Genomic DNA, 20,779 nt, shown 5'->3' with positions numbered 1-20,779 from the left:
TCACAAATCATATACGAAGCTCAAGCTAGTAGCTAAATATGCTAAAGATTACGTTTGTGGAATTGAAAGTGAAAAATGTAGTTTTCTTATTTAAAAAAAAAAAAGTTAAACATGTGTGGCTGCTGATTCTGATTACATATCAATTTCATTTCCATAAAGTATATTAATTAAAGTAGTTCCTGTCACTTTCGTACACACCCGATGTAGAGCACTCTCACTCTTGCTGGCTCGTATCGTTTGCGTCATAAAGTCCTCAACTTTGGCTTAAAATTACTCTGAAACGATACGGAGCAGCAGACTACAATCAGCAAAGGAAGTTTTTGTCACGATGTCCTCTATAACTATAACAGATTAGTTTCTTATGAGGATTCTAAGCAGGGTTTTTAAGAAATTCACCGGAACATAGATCTTTAGCGTATCTCCGGAGGCACGAGATAGGGAATCACGTGTTGAGGGTTGAGACTTTGACAAGTAATATTTCTAGATTGGCACGTCCAAGCTCACTCAGATTTTAACAGGTCATGTAAAATATTATAATGAAAATATATCGTCCGCTGAGAGCATCAACATCTTATCTAAAAATTTGGTTCAACAAAATCCCCTCTCAGAATTTCGTTGAACAACATCGTATGTCCAATGTGATCTCTGAGGACATACAATGTTTTTGGACAAAATTCTGAGATGTGATTTTGTCGAACCAAATTCTGAGATTGTATCTTATTGCTCTCAGCCAACGATATATATGTTTTAGAACAATTGTAAGAAAACGCGTTTTGGGAGAAACTACCTCAACATCGGAAGACGAATTCATAAATTTGCTCCAGAATTTTTCATATGTGAAATGTGATATGAAAGTAATGGCCGAAGAATGCTCCCACTTTTTAGCAAACCGTCTTAGCCACCTCTACCTGAAACACGATTTAATTATCTATTTCCAAGATAAATATGGTAGAACATTACAAAATTTTCAAGCCGTTGTTGAAAATGGAGTTCTAGATAGAGCAAAAGATGTGTAATTTGACAGAATGATAGTTAAAAAAAAAAAAAAAATTATGAATTTAATGAATTTTTAGTATGACAAAGGAAAGCAAAGCACATTCAGGTAATTATACAGAATCGGAGATATTATGAAATCAAATATTTATAATTATTGTTCAAAAAACATATCGTTTCTTGTAACGACAAATCTATTTTGGACAAGGGCTCAAAAATATTACATCTTACGAGATTTTTCTAAGTTTATCGGAGTTCTAGGAAAATGGGTTCTTCAAAATATTAAATTAAATCGTATCTGAAATCGGGGCGGGTCAATTTCTTTTAAAACACGCGCCTGTTTGGATTAGTACTTACTTAAAAAAAATTCTAGCAAATCTAAAATCTCATCTTCCGATCTTAATCGATCCCTCGGGAAATGCTCCAAATACTAAGCAAATACAATTCACACCAAAGAACTTGCAAAATATAAACAAGTAAAAAAATTAATCATATTTTAATATTTATTTCTTCCGTTTAATGCAGTGTTATCATTTTCGCGATAAACATGACGATGTTTAAGCAACTCTTGGTTCAAGAGGTTCTACACCTGTGGTGAAAATGACAGCAGAAGTGACAAAAAAGCTCGCTGATTGGTTCTGTTGAGAACAAGTTGATGTTAAAGTTTCATGAATATTGTGGAGTTTGTTTGCGAGTAGATTGAATTCAAAACTCATCGTGCCACAGTCGAGGAAGTTCCTTATATCTATTGAAATTTTTGCAGTGACTTTGTGATACTGGTTACACTTCTTGTGATTTTTTCGACAGTTTTTTTCTACTTTATTTTCTTTCACCACCCCTTATTTGTTTTCATTGATTTTCTTGATAAAAAAAATATTCATTCCTTGGACGGAGGCATTCTTCGGTATGCTTAGATCGTGTTGTTTTTGAACTAATTGAATTGTAAGAGTAAACGTATTTCGTATGTGATAGACCTCTGGCCAACACCGAAGTATGCGTTTAATAACTCCTTTGTTTTCATTAGCCGAATAGCCTGACTGATTGAATCAGCTATACATACTGTGAGGCATGCCTGAACGCGGCCTTGAAATTAGAAGGTAGCAATGGTAGGCATCTTCAGCCTTGTGGTTGTGATTATATGTATACGTACAGTGTTGCTGTTAATGTGGCAATCAGGTACAGTCCATACCAGTATATCACTGATATGGCTTGTTGCTATCTTCACTTTATTGTAACTTTCATACCGATGAACTTTGCCGGTTTGTGGGTTCCTACACACGTCTTATCTCATTGTAGTACGAGTCTTATCAACTTATCTATTTGTTGTCAAGAGCTGACTAACCAACGTAATTTTACAACAGCGTCAGTAAAGTGCATTTATCGTTGTAGAAGAGATATTTTCACAGTCTTCCGTTATTTATTTACTAGTACCAAAAATTGTGTCAATCAATCATTCAAGAAGAGCTACAAGGCTTCTGCATATACACGGTATTCAACCTCCAACGAATGGTATCCTCATCGTTGATATTCAAAGTGTGATGTGTGCGCTGTAGAACATCTTTGCTATTAATATACATTCTTTGTTTATTTGAATTACACACGGAGTATAGCCAGTAGCAGATACAAGATCGCTAGCTGGTCTCGAAGAAACGTCGATCAGTTCTTTTCCATCTTCTGAAGTTTAACTCTGCAATAGCTGCACGAATTTCCATGATTACTCACTTTGTACAGTTGACTCATCCACCTGAGATAATAAAATTGCACTGAACGAGTGTGGCCAACGAATTTTGTACCGTTAAACAGAGAACAGATGCCTTACGTTCAACCGATGAGTGCAAAAAAAGTCTCGCCAAGTGATTGCGGAAATTAGCTGCCACATACGGAATTGCATAGGAGTGACTGAGATGTTGAACGATGCCGCTCCGATTTGCCAGGCTAAGGCAACTCACTGCATGCGGATGCCCCTACGATCGACAGAACAGATTTACTTGGTGTTCTTGATACCGACGTTGATAAACTGCGCCATTTACATCGTGCATTTCTCAGCTGATCTGGTCGTTGTTGAACAACACTTCAGGGAGAGCAATCCCATATGGGGCAGCTGCACCCTTGCCATTATGTACGCACCTGCGATCGCCTATTTTGTCTTGACCGTATCGAGGCCTGACTGGTGGATGAGCGAAGATGAGAAGATATCGAAAGGAGTCGTTACATGGTTCATACTGCAGATTTGCCAGCTGTTTATGTTCCCACTTTTCGCATTGTACAGGTAGAAGCCTTTATAAATACAAACTGTGACTGATTCTAAAATTAAATTCCCAGTTGTAGTTGATTGTTGCATGTTTTTAGGTATGCCGGTATGATTGTGTTGGCTGTGGATGCGATAATGCTCTCGGGTATTGAGAGAACTAGAACCCTGACTATCGCTGCAAAGCCTGCAGCTATCGAACTGTATTTCTTTCTCCAAGCATGGTTTCAAGCAGCTCCGCAGTCGATCTTTCAGACTCATCTCCTTTTTAGACAACAGTCTGTTTCGCGGTCATACCAGTCAAGTATGTATTCAAAATTATATCATTATCTGTTATGAATTTGCATACTGTCAAAACTACTGCATCATGTGAGAATGTACGTTTGGCATATTTTCAATACTCAAGACAGTTCTCGGTCTGACGCCATCGCCAAATAGTACAAAATACGATTGAAAGGAATAGTCTCATTCTGAAGAATAAACATTTCGTTTCGTGTTTAGTGGGTCATTTTACTGTGATCCTGAAATTTTACGGATTTGATTCTCGATAGAATCATTCAGTTATGAATAATATTGATAAAAGAAAAAGCATGTATGTTAAAATAGTATGTTTCTTGTCACACTTGGATTACTGAAGAGTTCCCCAAATATTTTGTGATATTGAATTTTCTTTGATTATAAACAGGAATTCTTTAAGATACATCAACATGGATTTAATCATATACAATCTTTAATGAAGAATTTACATTTCCAATTTATTGATATATTCATTTTTGAAAGATAATACTTGTTTCGTAGAATGGATCAAGGTGTAATAAGTTTTGGTGTATGAGTATTTCAGACGTATTTCAAAGAATCATTTGATGGTATAACAGCTTGATAACTATTTACTTATTGATTTATTTATTGCTCTATGGGTAAAACATCGTTTTACATTAATAAAAAAATAAAAACAAAAACATTTTACATTGTGGTACATGAGGAAGGAAACTAAATATTAGATATAAACAAAAAAGATAGTACATTTGTAATCACTAGTTACAAAAAAACAGTTAGCAGGGCGGACGAGAGACAGAAGGCAAAGTAGCATTATATATGAACAGCCGATCAGCATTATCGTTAGATAATAACGAAAGCCTGTAAATAGGTGAGCGAGAATTGTAATTAGGATAGAAATAAAAATTAATATGTTGCAATGGCCGAATTGGAAGAGAGAAACAAAACTGAAAGCAAAAATTGAATCAAATCTGCCCATAGCAAGCAGAGAACAGTGTAGTGATATACTCATGGTAGATGCACCGTTACTCTACTTGTGACCTCGAAAATGCATGGACGTCCCTATTCTATAGGCCATAAAATGCAAAAAAGAATCATTCAGTTTCTCAAGTTTATTGACAGCAGCATAGGCCTGGGACTCCCAGGTAAGTGAACAATAAATCGGACTAGGAAAAATGAGCGAATAGTATAGGTACAGAAAGTAATAACATTTTTAACAATATAGAGAATTGCTTGATGAAATTGATCTTCCTAACAGATTTGGAGACCACATAGTCAAGATGTTTGTTAATTGTCATTTTGATATCAAAGTGAACCTCCAAGTTCATCCATTATTTCACCTATTTCAAAGGCGAGTTGCCGAGTTTGTAGTAGCTTGTATAATAGCTAGCGAGGTATAAAGCTATACTTCAAGTCGTATTGACAGTCACGGCTTGCAAAGCAAACCAAATGCTGCAAAACACATGTAGTGACAAGCATCCAGCTTGTTTTGAAATTGATTAATTATGCCTGCATCAGTAACTGCAATTGGAAGTGAGTTCTACACTGCGACCACTCTGTTACTAACAAAGTACTTCGATGAATGATTTCTATTGAATGGACTCCGCTCAAGCTTTAGACGATGGCCTCGTAGCTGCGTGTTCCTTGATAACCTGAAGAACTCGTCCCCATGCATATTGATAGGGTTGAAGATAGTAACGTTAATGTATCGAAAAGTAGAAACAAATATCACTATTTTGCACCTTCAGAATATCCGAAGAAGTTGAATTTACAAAATCTGAGTTTCTTGATGCTGTATTAACAGTTTACTAAATTTCAAGTAATCCCAAAGTTGGAAAATAACAACTTTTTCTAAAGATGCATCATTGCAATAACGTTGCAAACTTCAGCCTCATACATATTGTTCCATTAGAAGCTTAAAGCTTTACATTTCGTCGCCTTTTTCTCTCCTCATCCTCAACAAATGTAGATTCAACTTATTCAAACTTTTATTATAATCCAAATCCAAGATGCGGTTTGTTGAAAACTTTTTGTAGATCTTGCGTAAGTGGGTCTTCATAGAAATTCGTGTCGTCAGGAAACAAGGATGTCCTGACTCCAAGCACTGCGGGTAGTTCATCGATATATGAAACAAAGAGAAGTAGTCCGAGGACAGAGGCTTGTGGCACACCACCAGTAACTGTCCTTGACCGGTGTAGCATACGTCCGACTCTGAATTGAGCAGGCCTTGCTGTTTGATACACCTTGACAGGAGCAGTTTGCCTCGAAAGCCTAGGTGCTTCAGTTTCTTAAGTAGTAGTTCATGTGAGACCTTGTTAAAGGCCTGTTTGTAGTCAAATTAAAGTATGTCTGTTGATTCTCCTTTATCATGCACAAGAGTCCACCCTGGTAAAAACGATTTCTGCAATTTTTAAGGAAATTTTAGGGAAATTGGGACATTTCGTAGAATTCGGTACAAAAAATTTTTTTGCCCAAAATTGTAAGTATCCATAGTTCCTCATAAGAACTCGTACATTTTCATGAAAATTTTTATTTTTTCAGTAAAAAATCTACAAGCTGGTACTATTTTCAAAGTAAATTAACAATTCTTTACGAAAAACTATGCATACATACAATTTTGTACGAAAGAATACGAAATGTTCCAATTTCTGTGAAAATTTGTATTGTTTCGTGAAAAATTGTCAATATGCTTGGTTTTTCGTAAAGAATTGTTAATCATCGTTAGTAAAAGTTATAGTATCTACTAGACTTTTTACTGAAAAAATAAAAATTTTCATGAAAATCTAAAACTTTTTATGAGCAACTAGGCATATTTACAATTTCGTACAAAAACAATTTTTTATTCGAATTGTACGAAATATCCCAATTTTCATAGAAATTCGACGAACATTGTAGACATCATTTTCACCACGGCAATCAAAGGTTGCTTCGTTTAGGTTAGGGCTATCGTTTTACCAGTGAAAATTTGTGTTGTTGCCTTGGGATTATCTTATCCGGATGCAAACATCCTTATATGGTTTACTACGGTTCTTTTCATGCAGTCATATACTGTCGCCGTTAAGGGAGGACTTCGGTGAGATTTCGGTGATATTGAGTTTTTTGTTTTACAAATGACTAAAAAAGATGTGATGAAAAATTGCTTTTCACAAAATTTGGATCATGGTTTGTGTCTCCTGAAAAAAAAATTTCAATCTCCTGCGATGAAAGTGTATGCGCGATGAATTTTTGACAGAAAATTTTTGAAGTACCGTTCCCAAAAGTTCCTTGCGCATACACTTTCATCGCAGCAGATGAGAAATTTTTTTTTCAGGACGCGTACTACCCTCTAAGGTACTACCGTAATCTAAATTTTGTTGGAAAGAATTTTTCATTGATTCTTTTTTAGTTATTTGAAAAAGAAAAAAATCGACATCACCAAAATTTCTGAGAAGTCCCCCCCTAAGTATCGTTCACAATCTGCAGTAGTAAGTAGTGCGGCGTGTGGCGGTAGTGCAGAATAGCGTTCACAATTCGTCGGTATTGCAGTGTAGAAGGATTTGCCATTTCGAATTTCAAAGACTTTGACGACAAGTTAAATAATCTAAAGAACCTTGTTGAGAATGGATGAAAATGAACCTCTCATCAAAAACTTTTGTTTACTGCCGCAATATTACTGAAAATTCTTCTTTTCCGACATCTTCTTTTTTCTTAGCTCACGGAAGATTGCCAAGGACCGGATTCATATTACCGGTTAATTTTAACGTTCTCGGTGATTAATTCGTTTATATCAGGTACATTTTATATTAATTTTATGTCAGGGTTTTGCGCGAATTATCAAGGCGTCTATTTTAATTTGCCGCTGCAGTGGTTTGATTCGTGGTGCTGTGCAGAAGCTTGGAGTTTGCAAGGTTCTGCACTAATTCCATCGTTCCCACTCCCACTACCGACTCCACTAATCCATTGTGAAACCCAAACTTCCACACACCACTACGACTGCACTGAGTCGATTGTGAATGATACTTAATTCTTTGCCAATTCTGGAAGAATCGATATTCATGGCGTTGGATTAATCGATTATTATTCGATTTTTCAAAGTTTCGATTATCACCGAATCGATTCTTTTTCTATACAAATCGATTGATTATGACTTAATAAGTCGTTACGAACAACTTCTTATAAAGGTGTAATGTTATATCTAGGTTGTATTTTGTATTGAGATAACATGTTCTGATAAATAACGACTGTCCCTCATAATTCATAAAACAAAGTCATTTACTATTCCTGGTATCTGATTACGTCGAAATCGCGACAGAAAACTTCAAAATACCGCTTATTTGCTGTCAACAATAGTACGCTGAATAATAGTACTAATGCTGTCAAGAATAAGTACACTATTACTAAACTGCGGCCAAGACAAATTCTTGCTACAGTACGTAATGTTCATTATTTTCAATTATCTTATTTGTTTTAGAAATATTATGCCAATTATTCAGAATCGATGCTATTTTCAACCGATGTATCGATTTTTAGAATCGGAGGAACGAATATAATTAACCGATTTTCAGAATCGAATTTTATTTTCTCGTACCTCTAGTTCTTAGTCTCTTGAGTGGCAGTGTGGTACTCCGTTCATCCCGGGTGACGCACTTCCTTTCAGACCAGCTAGAATCTTGGTAACTGCAGCATCCGTTGTGATGACATTATCCAGAGATTCTTCGACTCTTGGCAATTCAATATACTCTGGGCTGTAGATTTCCGGTTCTATCACATAGACGGTGATGAGCTGCTCTGCAAATAGTATAGCAATTTCTAGCATGGTGGTTCTCACTTGCCCTGCTTCTCTGCTTAAAAAGTTCATGTCATAAATGTTCTGAAAAATCATAATATAAATCACATGACGAATGATTTAATAAATCGTACTCAGTTGTGAAAGAAATCAGCTTTACCTTTATCATATAGTTTATTATGTTATCTATTCTGTGATTTGTTACAAGAGTTATCAGCTTGATGTAAAGCATATATTATTCGATATATTTTAAGAATCTCTGAGCAATAAACAACGATTTGGGTCAGGATTGAAACTATATCCATTGGAGTTGAAGACAGTCACTCTACTATATGAGCCACTGCACTTGTTACTAATAAGTTCGGTTTTACACTGATAAATCTTAACCGTTTTGAAGGGACTTGGAATAAGTTTGAATAATATTAAAATATTACTTCACACGATGTAAATAATACCAATCGCCTATAATACACATACCAGCAGCTTATTTATTATTTCTTTTTATTGATTTGATTCCCATTGCTTACACAGTATGTTACAAGAATGTACACACCAGTAAACATTACAGATATATAAAAATACCTGCGCGTAGGATTGGGATACTATACAACCAACGTGCCCAATGAACATAGTTCGGCTTAAAGTTAAATATCCCGAAACATCCCTCACAGCTAATATACACTTTAATAACAGAACCATAAAATTTTGTAGTCATATAACCATATAGATTTCTTATACAATATAAGACTAGCGATTTGCTAACAACCGTTTGATAATAACCATTTTTTCAATTTAGTTTTCCTAGATTTAACGCTTTTCACGGGGTGTCTATAACCATTTTCACCACCCATAGTCCTACATCTTTGAGGTAGTAAAATATTTTTTATATAAATTTGTTTCTGCTAATACTGCTTGAGTTTGCACACTCATTCTTCAATTCATTGCGATGAAAGATAAGAGATTCCAATGTAAAAACCTGATCCAAATTAAGGGGGCGCCTTCATACCTTGACGTAGATGTCTCCAAATATTGAAGTCCACATGTCTAATACGCGAAAAAGGGTTTAACAGCCCCATTCCATACACTATTCTCAACGAAAACACTCTAATACAGTTTCATTTGCCGCACAAATAAAGAAATTGCATGAATTCTACAAATTTACTATTGTGATTTCGTCGAATCCGTGCCATTTCTTTACTTCTGCGTCAAGTGAAAATGTATCGAAGTGTTTGTGTTCAGAATTATACATAGAATGGCTCTTTTTTGCGATTCAGATACGTGGACTTCGATATTTGGAGATACATACGTCGACGTCAAAATAGACCAGGGCCCCCCCTTAAGGGAGGTTTTCCAGTTAGAATTTTCCAAATATGGAAATTTTTTTTTTGCATCTTGTGTACTATAAACTCTCAGGGATAAAATGGAAACCTTCTTTTCCCTTTAATCGACCGAGAACCGGTCAAAAATTGAAAATAAGAAAGTCCAAAGTAGATCAAAATGAATTTTTTGACGGAACAGAAAGCTCACTTTATTGAGCAGGCATCGCCGTTCGAGTGTGAGACCCTTTTTTATTCGTTTTTTTCTTGTATTTTTAATTCATAATGATCCGATTTAGCTGAAATTTTGCACAGATGTTCACCGAATGTATAGTTTTGGGGTGAATTAGGATCCTAACTTTTTATAATTATTTTAAAAAGTTATACGCAGTTTACGGCGACAAAAATGGGAAAAAATGAAAAAACATGTTTAAAGCTCCACCATTCTGTTATTTTTTAATATTTTCTTAAGACTCTAGTTCATACCATCGCGAAACAAGCAATTTATAAGAATCTTCCTGAATTTTTTGTTTCAAATGATTTGAAGTGGAGATATCATGGTGGCAAGATTTGAAAAGGGTCTATTTCAGGTAACGGTATCGACAGACCGAGAAAAAAAAAATTTTTGTGCATCTTGAAAGATGCAATTTACGATATACTACAACGTTTATCTCTAATAATGTAAAATAATTTGACTGTGAACATTTTTTTTTCTAAAAACAGCGTTCTAACTGGGAAACCCTCCTTAAGTGGCTTTTTATTCATAAAAAATTTGTTATTCGAGATAATTTTCAATAACTTTGTTTGAAGGTCTTGTAACATCCTTTTATAAGAAGTAGCGCAATCACCCCATGCAATAATTCCATAGCTAATTATGCTATGGAAGAAAGCATAGTATATCATAAGAAGGCTTTCGGTTAGTACAATTTTAGAGACTTTATAGAACAAAAATGTTAGATACTTAATTTTGCTTATAATATATGGAAAGTAGTTTTCCCATCTCATTCTGTAGTCACAAATTATTTCAAGATATTTACAAGTCGCAACCCTGTTAATATGAGATCCATTAATTACTATATATGGTAATTTTTTTTGTGGAACACAAATATTTTTTATATAATAATTATATTCAAATTTATTCCAAGTTTCCTCAAGGCAGTCGATATTTATTATCACAAAACTGAATCATAATACACAAATGCAGTGTCTCAAGTGGTAAAGCGACGGTTTCAAACTCCGACGAACGTGGGTTCAATCGGGACGTGATTCATTTTATTTTTCTTTGAAATCTGATGTTATCAAAAATTGTATAATTAATCAAATATTAAATGATATGCTTTATATTAAGCTGATAACTTATAACAATTCACACCATAAAATATATAGTAAATTACCTGATAAAGGTGGAGTTGATTTCTTTCATAACTCCGTACAATTTATTATTTTATTATCATATGACCTTTTTCATTAGGGTTTATTCTTCAATCCTTGAGGAACCGCAGTCCTCGCTGCTGTTGTTCATTTACATCACCCCTGTACATTTGAGAACAGGCTTTTCTTATTTATTAGTATCAAGTCCAGGCAAAGAAGTGTTTGTCCGATTATTATATGCTTATTGTTAGTAATGTAACACTCCGGTCACGTGCACTTTATTAAATATATTGATGTTGGGCGCCAATCACTTTTTGCAATGATTATCAAAAGAACCAAACAGAAATGTAAAAGCGGAGAGCAATAAAATCCTTCTTAGGACGTTTGGACTTTATCACGCGTTGTGAATAATCTTGATAGTAGTAAATGAACGTAGGCAATGAATCGGCAAGACAAGGCGAACAATTATACATGAATTAATATTTTTTTATTCAGGATATTAAGGGGATAATAAGGAATGTATATGATAGGAATATACATGTTGAATGTTAGGAGCTAGCACAATTTCAAGTGTTTTTGGTAAGAGAGAGTATGTGAAATAACGTCACTTTTGCTATCGGAAAATTGTAATGATAATTGATAGTATTAATGATGACTTCCATTGCCGGTCAGTTACACTAGGATTCATAACAGGGAACCTTCACATCCGAAAGGTCACACTCATACATACTAAGCTAATTAATTAATTAATAAACCTCCACTCTCCGATGGTTGTCGCAAGGATAATGACATAGAAGACTAAACAATAAACCTATGCTATCGGACGGTTATAAAAGGATAGTAAGCCTCGGTTATTGGAAGATTCCTATTATTTTTCACAAGGACTTTTCGACAAACGGTAAATATTACGTTGAAAACGCGGAGAAAAAAATTACGTTTATATCGTAACTGGGACTTGTAGTTCCGCCTATCAAAAACAGCAAGTTAATAAAATATTGGGTTTTGTCGGGCAGAAAGATCTAAGTACGATCCACGATGCGCCTCCTCAATATGTGTGAGTAGATCTGATTCGCTGATTTGTTGGACTGATCGACCTAACTATTTATAATAATGTGTTAATTTGTTTTTGCGAAAAGTAGCGAGAGAGTTGGTCCGCACGGTAGCTCGAGTGAAGCTCGTTGTTGACAGCCGCGGTGGACCGATAGAGACTGTGGGGCTTTGTAGAAGTCTAGGAACTCAATTCTCTACTGGTGATAGGAATGTCAGCAGAAAGAATTCTACTGTATACCGAAATAGTTAAAGTAGCCCACCACTATCATCGTACCCCGTTCTAAACTCATCTTGATACTTTTAAGAAGCGTGTTTGTCCGTTTCTCCTGTTTGATATACTCGCCCAATGAGGAATTCATGCATCAATATTTCCCCATCCAACCATGTCACTTCCATCCAGTTTCTGATCAAGTAATTCCACTCTGGGCGTTGTGTGATGTCATCATCTCCTATGGGCTAGTTTCACTTGCCTAGCCGTTTGGACTACCTGTAACTTATTGTTAGACTAGAAGGTGTATGGCTCCTATGCTGAGTAATCATATTATGCAACCAGTTTAAGTAGTTTTAAAGTCGATAGTGTTCTCGACAACAGTTGCCTTCGTGCCGTTAGATTTTTTAATAAGTTCCTCATTTTCGACACGTATGTACACTGTAAATTTTGCTGCGCAAGCCTACAAACGCTGTCATCACTTTTCCGTTCTATTCATCTTTCATAAGACCTACAACCTTCTTGTTGACTTGCGGCATATCAAATATTTTCTCAGGATGGTAGTCTGAAGTGTCGAATTTACAGGTGTCACGTTTCATGATTTCATAAATATCCGGACATCGTACCTCATACCTGAGGCTGTCTGTATCTGTATTCTGTATACCGATATATTATACCGTACCAATTGCTTGCTTTAAAATATTGGGGTTAATAAAAAATAGTTACTTTGAATTTTCCAACATTTCGACCAAAAAGCTATTCTTTGATTAGCTGAAAATAATGATATTGTATGACGGTATGGCATGACTGATTGCAATATTCCTCGTGCAACAATACCTATTTTTCACATCATCGATGAATTTATTTTTCCTCCTCCTCATGGCCATCTTAATTTCTGTTCCAGTCGTGGTGCAAATATTGAGCATTTTCATGTCGATCGTGGTGCTCTCCATGCAAACAATGTCTTTCCAAAGGTTTGAGAGCCAAAGAATAAATGGCAGAAAAATAACGTGGGCAATGTGGCTGAAGAAGTACCGTGAGCAGGTAAACAGAAAACGAAATAGCGGAAGAATCAACTGTTTTATCACTCTTATTTTCTGTTTCCCTCAATGGTAGGAGCTTCGAGACTTTGCAAAAGAAGAACCGATGGAATCGACAACGTTATTAGAAACAGATCAGAAGACTGAAGTTTTTAGCGCTGCCGAAAACACAACAGAAGTAGACACTAAGGAGTCAATTGTTGACGATCGACTTTTGACTCGACAGATATCTACGACACCACCTCTACCTCCAAAAAATGCACACGCCACACCGCCTCCTACACCTTTGAGAGGTGTTACTATTGTCACGCCGCTAGAAGTACCTAAAATACCGGCTCCGCCTCGACCAGATTCCATACCACAAAACGAGGATACTAGTTATGGACACGAGTCGTTGACCAGGCCAGTGAGTACCGATGCAACAGGTATTGGCCTGAATAAATCCATGAGTTTGAAACTGCCCCAAAGACGATATTCACAAAAAGGTCTAGACGAAGATGATCCTATGGGCAGAGCAATAGGTTCTCTATGGTGGTTTTTATTCATCGCACCTCGTATATTTTCCATAGCTGTGTTTTACGAATTTTATCCCACAGCATTGTTTGCAGTGCTGGGTGTCCACTACCTCATTATGCTAGCTTATTTATTTTACCTCGCCAAGGATTACACGGCTACAACATTTTTCATAAATCTCTGGTTAGGCTTGGTTTACATTGTCTCTGTAATAGAGTATAAAATTAAATTCAAATATGCTGATAAGTGGTTATTTGGTTACTACACATTTGTTATGGTACAAAATACATGCTTGACAACTGTATGGTACTTTCACGCCGAGTGGGACGGATTTTGGTATTATTATATATTTTATGCAATCTTTGGCAGCATGGGACTCTGCGTTATATCCACAACGGTTTACCAAGTTTTGCTGAAACCCAAAAAACGGCGAGTTTATGTTACCTGATTTTTTCTCTTTCATATGGATATCCATGTTTATTATACCTCAAAATGTGACGGCGTGTAACACGTTTTTATATCGTATTAAATGTAACATTACATTTGTACCTGAGATATTGTGTTTCAATTCATGCGCACTTGTGATCTATCTGGTGACATTATTAATCTGATGTTTATGGAGAAATTATTTAATAACTTTCTGAGAGTTTTATCCAAATTTGAGTAAGTAAGGTACACATTTACAATTATGCTATACCACTCGTTGCCGATTCTCCTTGATCCTCTTGTTATATTTTATCCAAACGTATCGTTTGTCCAAAATTTGTTACATCGTAGTTTTGCTGAATTGAATCTTCAGAATATTGGGAATGAAAATTAAGAAGTTACACCGCCGCGGAAGCCGACAATGCTGTTGAAAATCAAAATATCTTTTTTTGCCAGTACTAAATGAAAGATAAGTTTATTTCTGAGAAATAACTCAGACAGCACAAAGATATCTAAAAGATGGCAGATCTTCCGCAAAGTCATCTTTTGGTAATAGTGTAAAGTCGACAAAAGGATGACGAAAAGACGTCTTGTGTGCCGTTTTTTGATGTCTTATAGCCTTGACTAAAAGATGCCTTTTCGTTATAAATAAAAGATACCAAAAATGAGACAGCTTTTCGTCGCCTTTTTCCCGATTCTGTTGTTACGGACACAAAAAAGCGCGATCCATTTCGCTATGGACCGGATACTACCGAGTATGAAAGCAAGTATGAATATTTATGAATTCCAAAAGCCCAAACAGCTCTTTTTGAAGAGACCACGAAAGTATTCGTGAAGAAGGGAAAAGCTGCAGTGGCACCACTTCCCATCAGGTGACGTCGCCTACAAGGCTATCGGCACTCTCTTATAACTTCCATTTTCCCACCGAAGAACTGAAAACACATATTTCCACAAGGTCCCACTAGGTAACGTCATCTACAGGTAAAGTCATCGAGGTTGGAGGACGGGGTGAGGCCATAGACTTCAAGGGGCCATACCTGGCTAAATGCCTAAGTTTTATTTATTAGAAATAATAATTTTTTTCGTAGTTTTTCTTATACAAAGGAATACTGGGTATAAGTTGAAGACTTTTCTAGCGCCCAGACTATTCATAACGGAAGTTCGTGCCCAAGGAGACTTTTATTCACAATGCCAAGATCTACAACATATAAAAAATCCAGACTATTTCACTCAAACCCAATTCCCATGAGATTATTGCGGGTTTCTTTGGAAAGTAAATGCTCCTGTAAATTTATTTAAAATTATATTCTGACTACGAATTCTGAAACTGTAATCTTATTGATGAGTTTTCAGTGACTGTATTATCCATCATGCCCGTGTGGACCGTACATTGTATTACACCGGCACACAAAAGAAATGTGGTCTGTACAAAAAACTAGACCTATGAATTCTTATGTATTTTGACGTGTTGAATCCGAATCCGGGATTTGAAATGATTTTACACACACCATTTTTTTTTAACATCAAAAAACCACCCTTAAAAACGGAAAATTCACTATAAAGGGAATCAGCATTAGGATATCGACTGCAAATGACTGTAACATATTACATCTAGGTATTTTGATGTGCTGACGCTGCATCTAGGGTCAGAAATGCTCACACCACACGCCATGTTTTCAAAAATATTAACCTACCCTTGAAAACGGAAAATTTCCTTTAAGGGTATCAGCATTTGGAAACCCAGTGAAAGTCACTGCGAGATCCAATCTATATGTATTTTGATGCGCTTAACATTAATTATATATCCGTTTTACATGTATCCCGCCTTCATCCGTTGAATTTGCAATCGATAATTGTAAATATAACACCCAGATTGATTGAAGTTACGGCACTAATACGCAGGAAATTTACGGTAATGTTATAGTAAATTCAAAAGATTAGCTTCCGAAGAATACTCGAGAAAAGTAAATTCAATTTACTTTTCCGCGAGAGGATGAAACTTCCACTACAATTTTAGTGAATTTCCAAAAAAAAATTTCACAGTGTGTCACGCCGAAATTTCGAAAGAATTTTCAGATTCTTCGCAAAAGATTTTTTTTCTTTTATTTTGATAATAAAAGTGTTTCAATCACGACCAATTAATTAAAAAATCCTAATTCGAGATCATAAAAAAAATTCTCAACGACGTGTGTGCTGCATACATGAGCGTACTAAGTAGTGGTACTAATGCTTAACGTCTCCTTCCCCCTAAACCTCCTGGGACCGTGCTACTAATTGAGCTCGCCAAGTGACGCTGTGCGAAGTTTGCATCGTTTCAATATCATTAGATTGGAGATTTTTGGTCGGTATATAATTTATTCTTTTTCCAATAAAAACTTTACCATGTAATCTCTGTTGTTTCTACTACGATCCTTAAACTGTTACAAGGTAAAGAAAAAATGTAAATTACAAAATGGTTCCGAAAAATCTGAAAAAATCCGATGTGCCATATGAAAATGTTTCAGTAATTATACATGGTAGAATCAATCACACTTTTAATTTTTTCAACGTTTTTTCCAGAAAAAGCTTGAAAACAATAAGAAGGTAAAATCTCCCCACTCCAGCTCTAAGCTAAAAAATTTCTATATATGACTCACGATTTTTTAGATTTTTAAATTGTGTTGATCAATAAAATCGTTTTGAAAAATCGTAGAAAGTTCATATCAAATTAAAATCATAAAAAAACGGAGTACATTGCAAAGTGAAAACAATCATCTACAAAATTGCGGGCCCGATCCGGGAGGTCAAGAGTCAGACCCAGGTCGAAGTGGTATGGAATGCTCCGTATGATAGTGAGAGAACCGTCCTACAATTCTGGAAGAGACGAACCTGAAACTAATGAATAATTTTTCTAATTTTGTTAAGTATGTACTGTCAAATAGCAATGTCTGTAAGTACCATCTGTAACTTCACCTAGCTCCTGTTGTAACTTGTTGTTAAAGTGAAACAATAAAACTACTCATATATAAATTAAGCGCAGTGACCGCGGCTCCTCCAAAACCGTGATGCTGCAATATGAATCATAATATTACCCTTGAGAGCCGGGTTTTAGGCAACTTAATATACAACAGTATAGATGCAATGCAGGTTTCTACAACGGAGTCGTACAGAACGCCATTTGGGAGATACGCTATAAACGCAGCGACTAGACAGCTGTAGGTAAGCCAGTTCATAGGATGATTCTGTAAGATGATGCAATTAAACATCAACCTCAAAATATTATAATTGAATATCCTAATATCCCAATATCCTTAATTCACTCATGCGAAGTTGGCCTGCAATCGTGGTGTGAGTATACATGGTATGCTTAGGAGTGCAGCTTCTTTCTCTAAAAAAGTTTTTCTCTCGCGCTGGACTGGACTTGAGTAAATTCGGTACCAACGGTGCCAAAATACCCTAGATCGGTGGTTATTAATTATTTTAACGTTGAATCTGAGCGAGGAAAAGACGCGGCAGTTTTTACTTCCTCAGTTGAAGCTTCGAACTTCAGTGCGAGCTACAAAAATTAAATTACGGAAATTAAGTGTTACGCATCGTGCGCAATTATTTTCGCAACATTACACAAAACACGAACGTGCCAGTTGTACTATAAACTTTATATTCATCTACGAAAAACATACAAAATAATATATTTTCGATTCACATCATGAATAACCTGTATGTTGCACAATGCATAACCGTCAAACTGTAATGACCGTTCTGTGTTGTGTACTCTACACGATGGCGTTACTGAGCAGGGTAGCGTTCACCAGATAAATAATTCCTTAACAATATAGGGATTTTTTTAGACAGTCAGTGCAAAATTACTTAAAGAATTTAATCTCGAAGAAATGAACGTGTCGTAGGAGTTCTAGGCACACCATGTATAATCACACCACAGTACTGTCCCATGTAGGGCCGAATCGCTGGAATCCGGAATGACAGAACCGAATAGTCGGAAAAGTCGCTAGAACTTTCACGAAATGGTGGATCCGTCCGGTATCCGCATACTATAACATTTTGCTTACTGCGTCCGCAGGAGTAGTAAATACTAATACGAAAGAAGAGGTTATACACAGTGCGATTATTAATCATGAATGCTGACGAATGCCGACCGATAAGTATTTTTCATAGACTTATACAGATAGACTGGTGGTTCGTGAACCGAGTTCAAACCCTGATTAGAAAGAGAAACCAGCAGCGAAGTCCGAACGCTCATTCTAATTGGTGACTTGTTAGGGGAAACACCTAGCTTATACTAGTATATCTCCCCGCTTGGTTTATTGCTTACCCCGCCTGATGGCTGCTCTCCACTCTTTCGACCGTGAAAGCCAAACAGCGCAAATATGAATATGCTTCGTTCCATCCCTCCGTGCAATTTTGGTACATAGGGCGGCAGGGTTTTCAAGACTCGAAACCTATATGCTCTAAGCTCGAAACGGACTCTGAAATCAACTAAATCCGTCTACGTTCCGTTCCGTCCCGTCAGTCCAAATTCCGGTGATTCGGTCCAATATGGGACGGCACCACACATAATATTACGCACAGGTTGCAGATTCCGAAATGAGGCCGGAATTCATCTGAATTAGGAATTGCGGAGTCAATCTGAAATTGTCCGTTTCGTTGTCCGCTTAATGTCACTCGATTTGTGCCCGGTCATGTCCGAAATTTGTCTTAATGGAAATTCAAAGTATGTACATACATACAAGCGGTTTGACGGAACTGCAGAATATCGAACGAAACCGATCAAGTCCTAAATTTGAGCCGTTTGACGGATTTGTGAAATCTGGATTTGATAAAGTCAAGTCCGGATCAATTACAACGATTTGATGGATGTGCAGAATCCGTATTGTGTCTGCCAAAATTCAGAATTTGAGCGGTCTGATGGATAGGTAAAATCCAGTTATACATACACCTTACACAACAATATCACGCTATACAATACACTTAAAATTTCAACTTAGTGGGATACATTATACAGATATACTATACTAAGGCTACCAGATTTGAACTAGTGAAATGCGGGACACTACTATTAGCCCCCCCCCCCCCCCCCTCGGCTCCCAGAAATAATGTATGCATGCAATCATTTAGTGGTTAAATTTTTTTATTAATATTTTTTTAAAATAATGTTTGGCATGAGTGTAGGGAATTTGCTATTTTATAAAGCTTCACATAAGAATTGGACTTTTAATATATTTTTTTATATTCTATAATCTTAGTGTCGCAGACTAGCATTCTTTAGTCTTTTACACGTAATACTACTTTATATATTTTATAATTTTATTATGGTAGACTATAGCATTCTTTTGCCTTATACACGTAATACTACTTTTTCATATTTTATAATCTTATAGTATCATAGACTAGAATTCTTTAGATTTATACACGTAAGTATTGCAAACGAAAAAAAGTCTGTAGTCCGTATCAGTTACGTAAGACACTTTTACTTCTTATACTTTTCGGAACTATGGATTTTTTTTTAAATATCCGGATCTTGATTCAGGATGTTATGAAATTCTTCACACTTTTCCATATTGCATCTTACTTGCAATATTGACCTTATTGTTTCGATGGTCATTGCAGTTTTGTCCGATGACCAAATGGCGTTCATCAAGGAAAACACCCGTTCTGTAGGTGCATTGGTTCCAGGAAGTACTTGATACAATTGCTGTAGAAGTTGCGAACGTGACTCATAAAATAATCTCTCTGAATCTGCCCGTTTTCTTCTAGTGATGTCAATTCGTTTCGGATGATTAAAGGTAAGAAATCATTCTCCAATCGATTTGAAAATTTCAATTTCAAGTCAGCCATCAAATGACAAACTTCACAAAAATCCACGTTGTTGCCTTCCATCTTCTTTACAACGTCGTTGAAAATTGCGGCTTGATTATGTATGAATTATTGTGTGTATACTAATAGAGTTTTCCACTTGACAGCATTCAGAGCGCCACCACTCTGCACTGGTGACTTCGCGCACTTCACAAATTCTGCGCTAGTGCGCGTTTGGTGCGGTTCAAGCAATTGAAACGCGCGAAGTCGCTAGGAAACGCAACAGAAGCGCGCCAAAACTTGTGGAACACAACGTTAGTACTCTAAACGATGGCTTCTTTCGGCAATTGTGGTATTAAATTTAAAAGTATGAATAAGCTAAGTACTAGCCCAGACAGTGCGGAAATGGAAACAGTCAATTTCCAAATCCTCAACCGAGTCGTACCATTCACGGAAACCGAAGAAACAGCTCTTCTTCAAAAACCAGGTAAGATTATTTTATCTGTCTCTTTTGCCATGATCCTTGGCAATCTAAACTGTTAACTTTTCAGACGATGCTTTCACCTCCTCGTATGTTTTACAAGCTGTGAAAACCGGTTCTCTACTTCGCTTCGGGATTAGTCCAAACGAAAATATTTGTAACTCCGATATAATGAGAGAGGTTTTCCTTGGTAATGTGGGCCATACGAAATATTGTTTTTTATTAATAATTTTATGTAGAAGTTGAAAAATGACCTAAGATTTTATTTTAAATTTTACAGATAACATACAGATTCCAAATGA

The 20,779-nt window shown here is 36.2% G+C and overlaps 1 protein-coding gene across 1 annotated transcript; it reads left to right on the top strand.

Annotated features, from left to right (window-relative positions):
- Positions 1-2,107: 2,107 nt before the first annotated feature.
- Positions 2,108-14,399, top strand: LOC124411172. The gene is made up of 4 exons (XM_046890121.1): positions 2,108-3,262; positions 3,343-3,545; positions 13,132-13,271; positions 13,344-14,399. Exons 1-4 carry the CDS (start codon positions 2,898-2,900, stop codon positions 14,226-14,228), a joined length of 1,593 nt encoding a protein of 530 aa, XP_046746077.1. The 5' UTR covers positions 2,108-2,897; the 3' UTR covers positions 14,229-14,399.
- The last annotated feature ends 6,380 nt before the right edge of the window (positions 14,400-20,779 follow it).

Source organism: Diprion similis, chromosome 10 (genome assembly GCF_021155765.1).
Source record: "Diprion similis isolate iyDipSimi1 chromosome 10, iyDipSimi1.1, whole genome shotgun sequence".
In the NCBI taxonomy this organism is placed as follows: Eukaryota; Metazoa; Arthropoda; class Insecta; order Hymenoptera; family Diprionidae; genus Diprion; species Diprion similis.
Note: the sequence above shows the minus strand (reverse complement) of the source record. Positions and strands in the feature narration are given on the sequence as shown.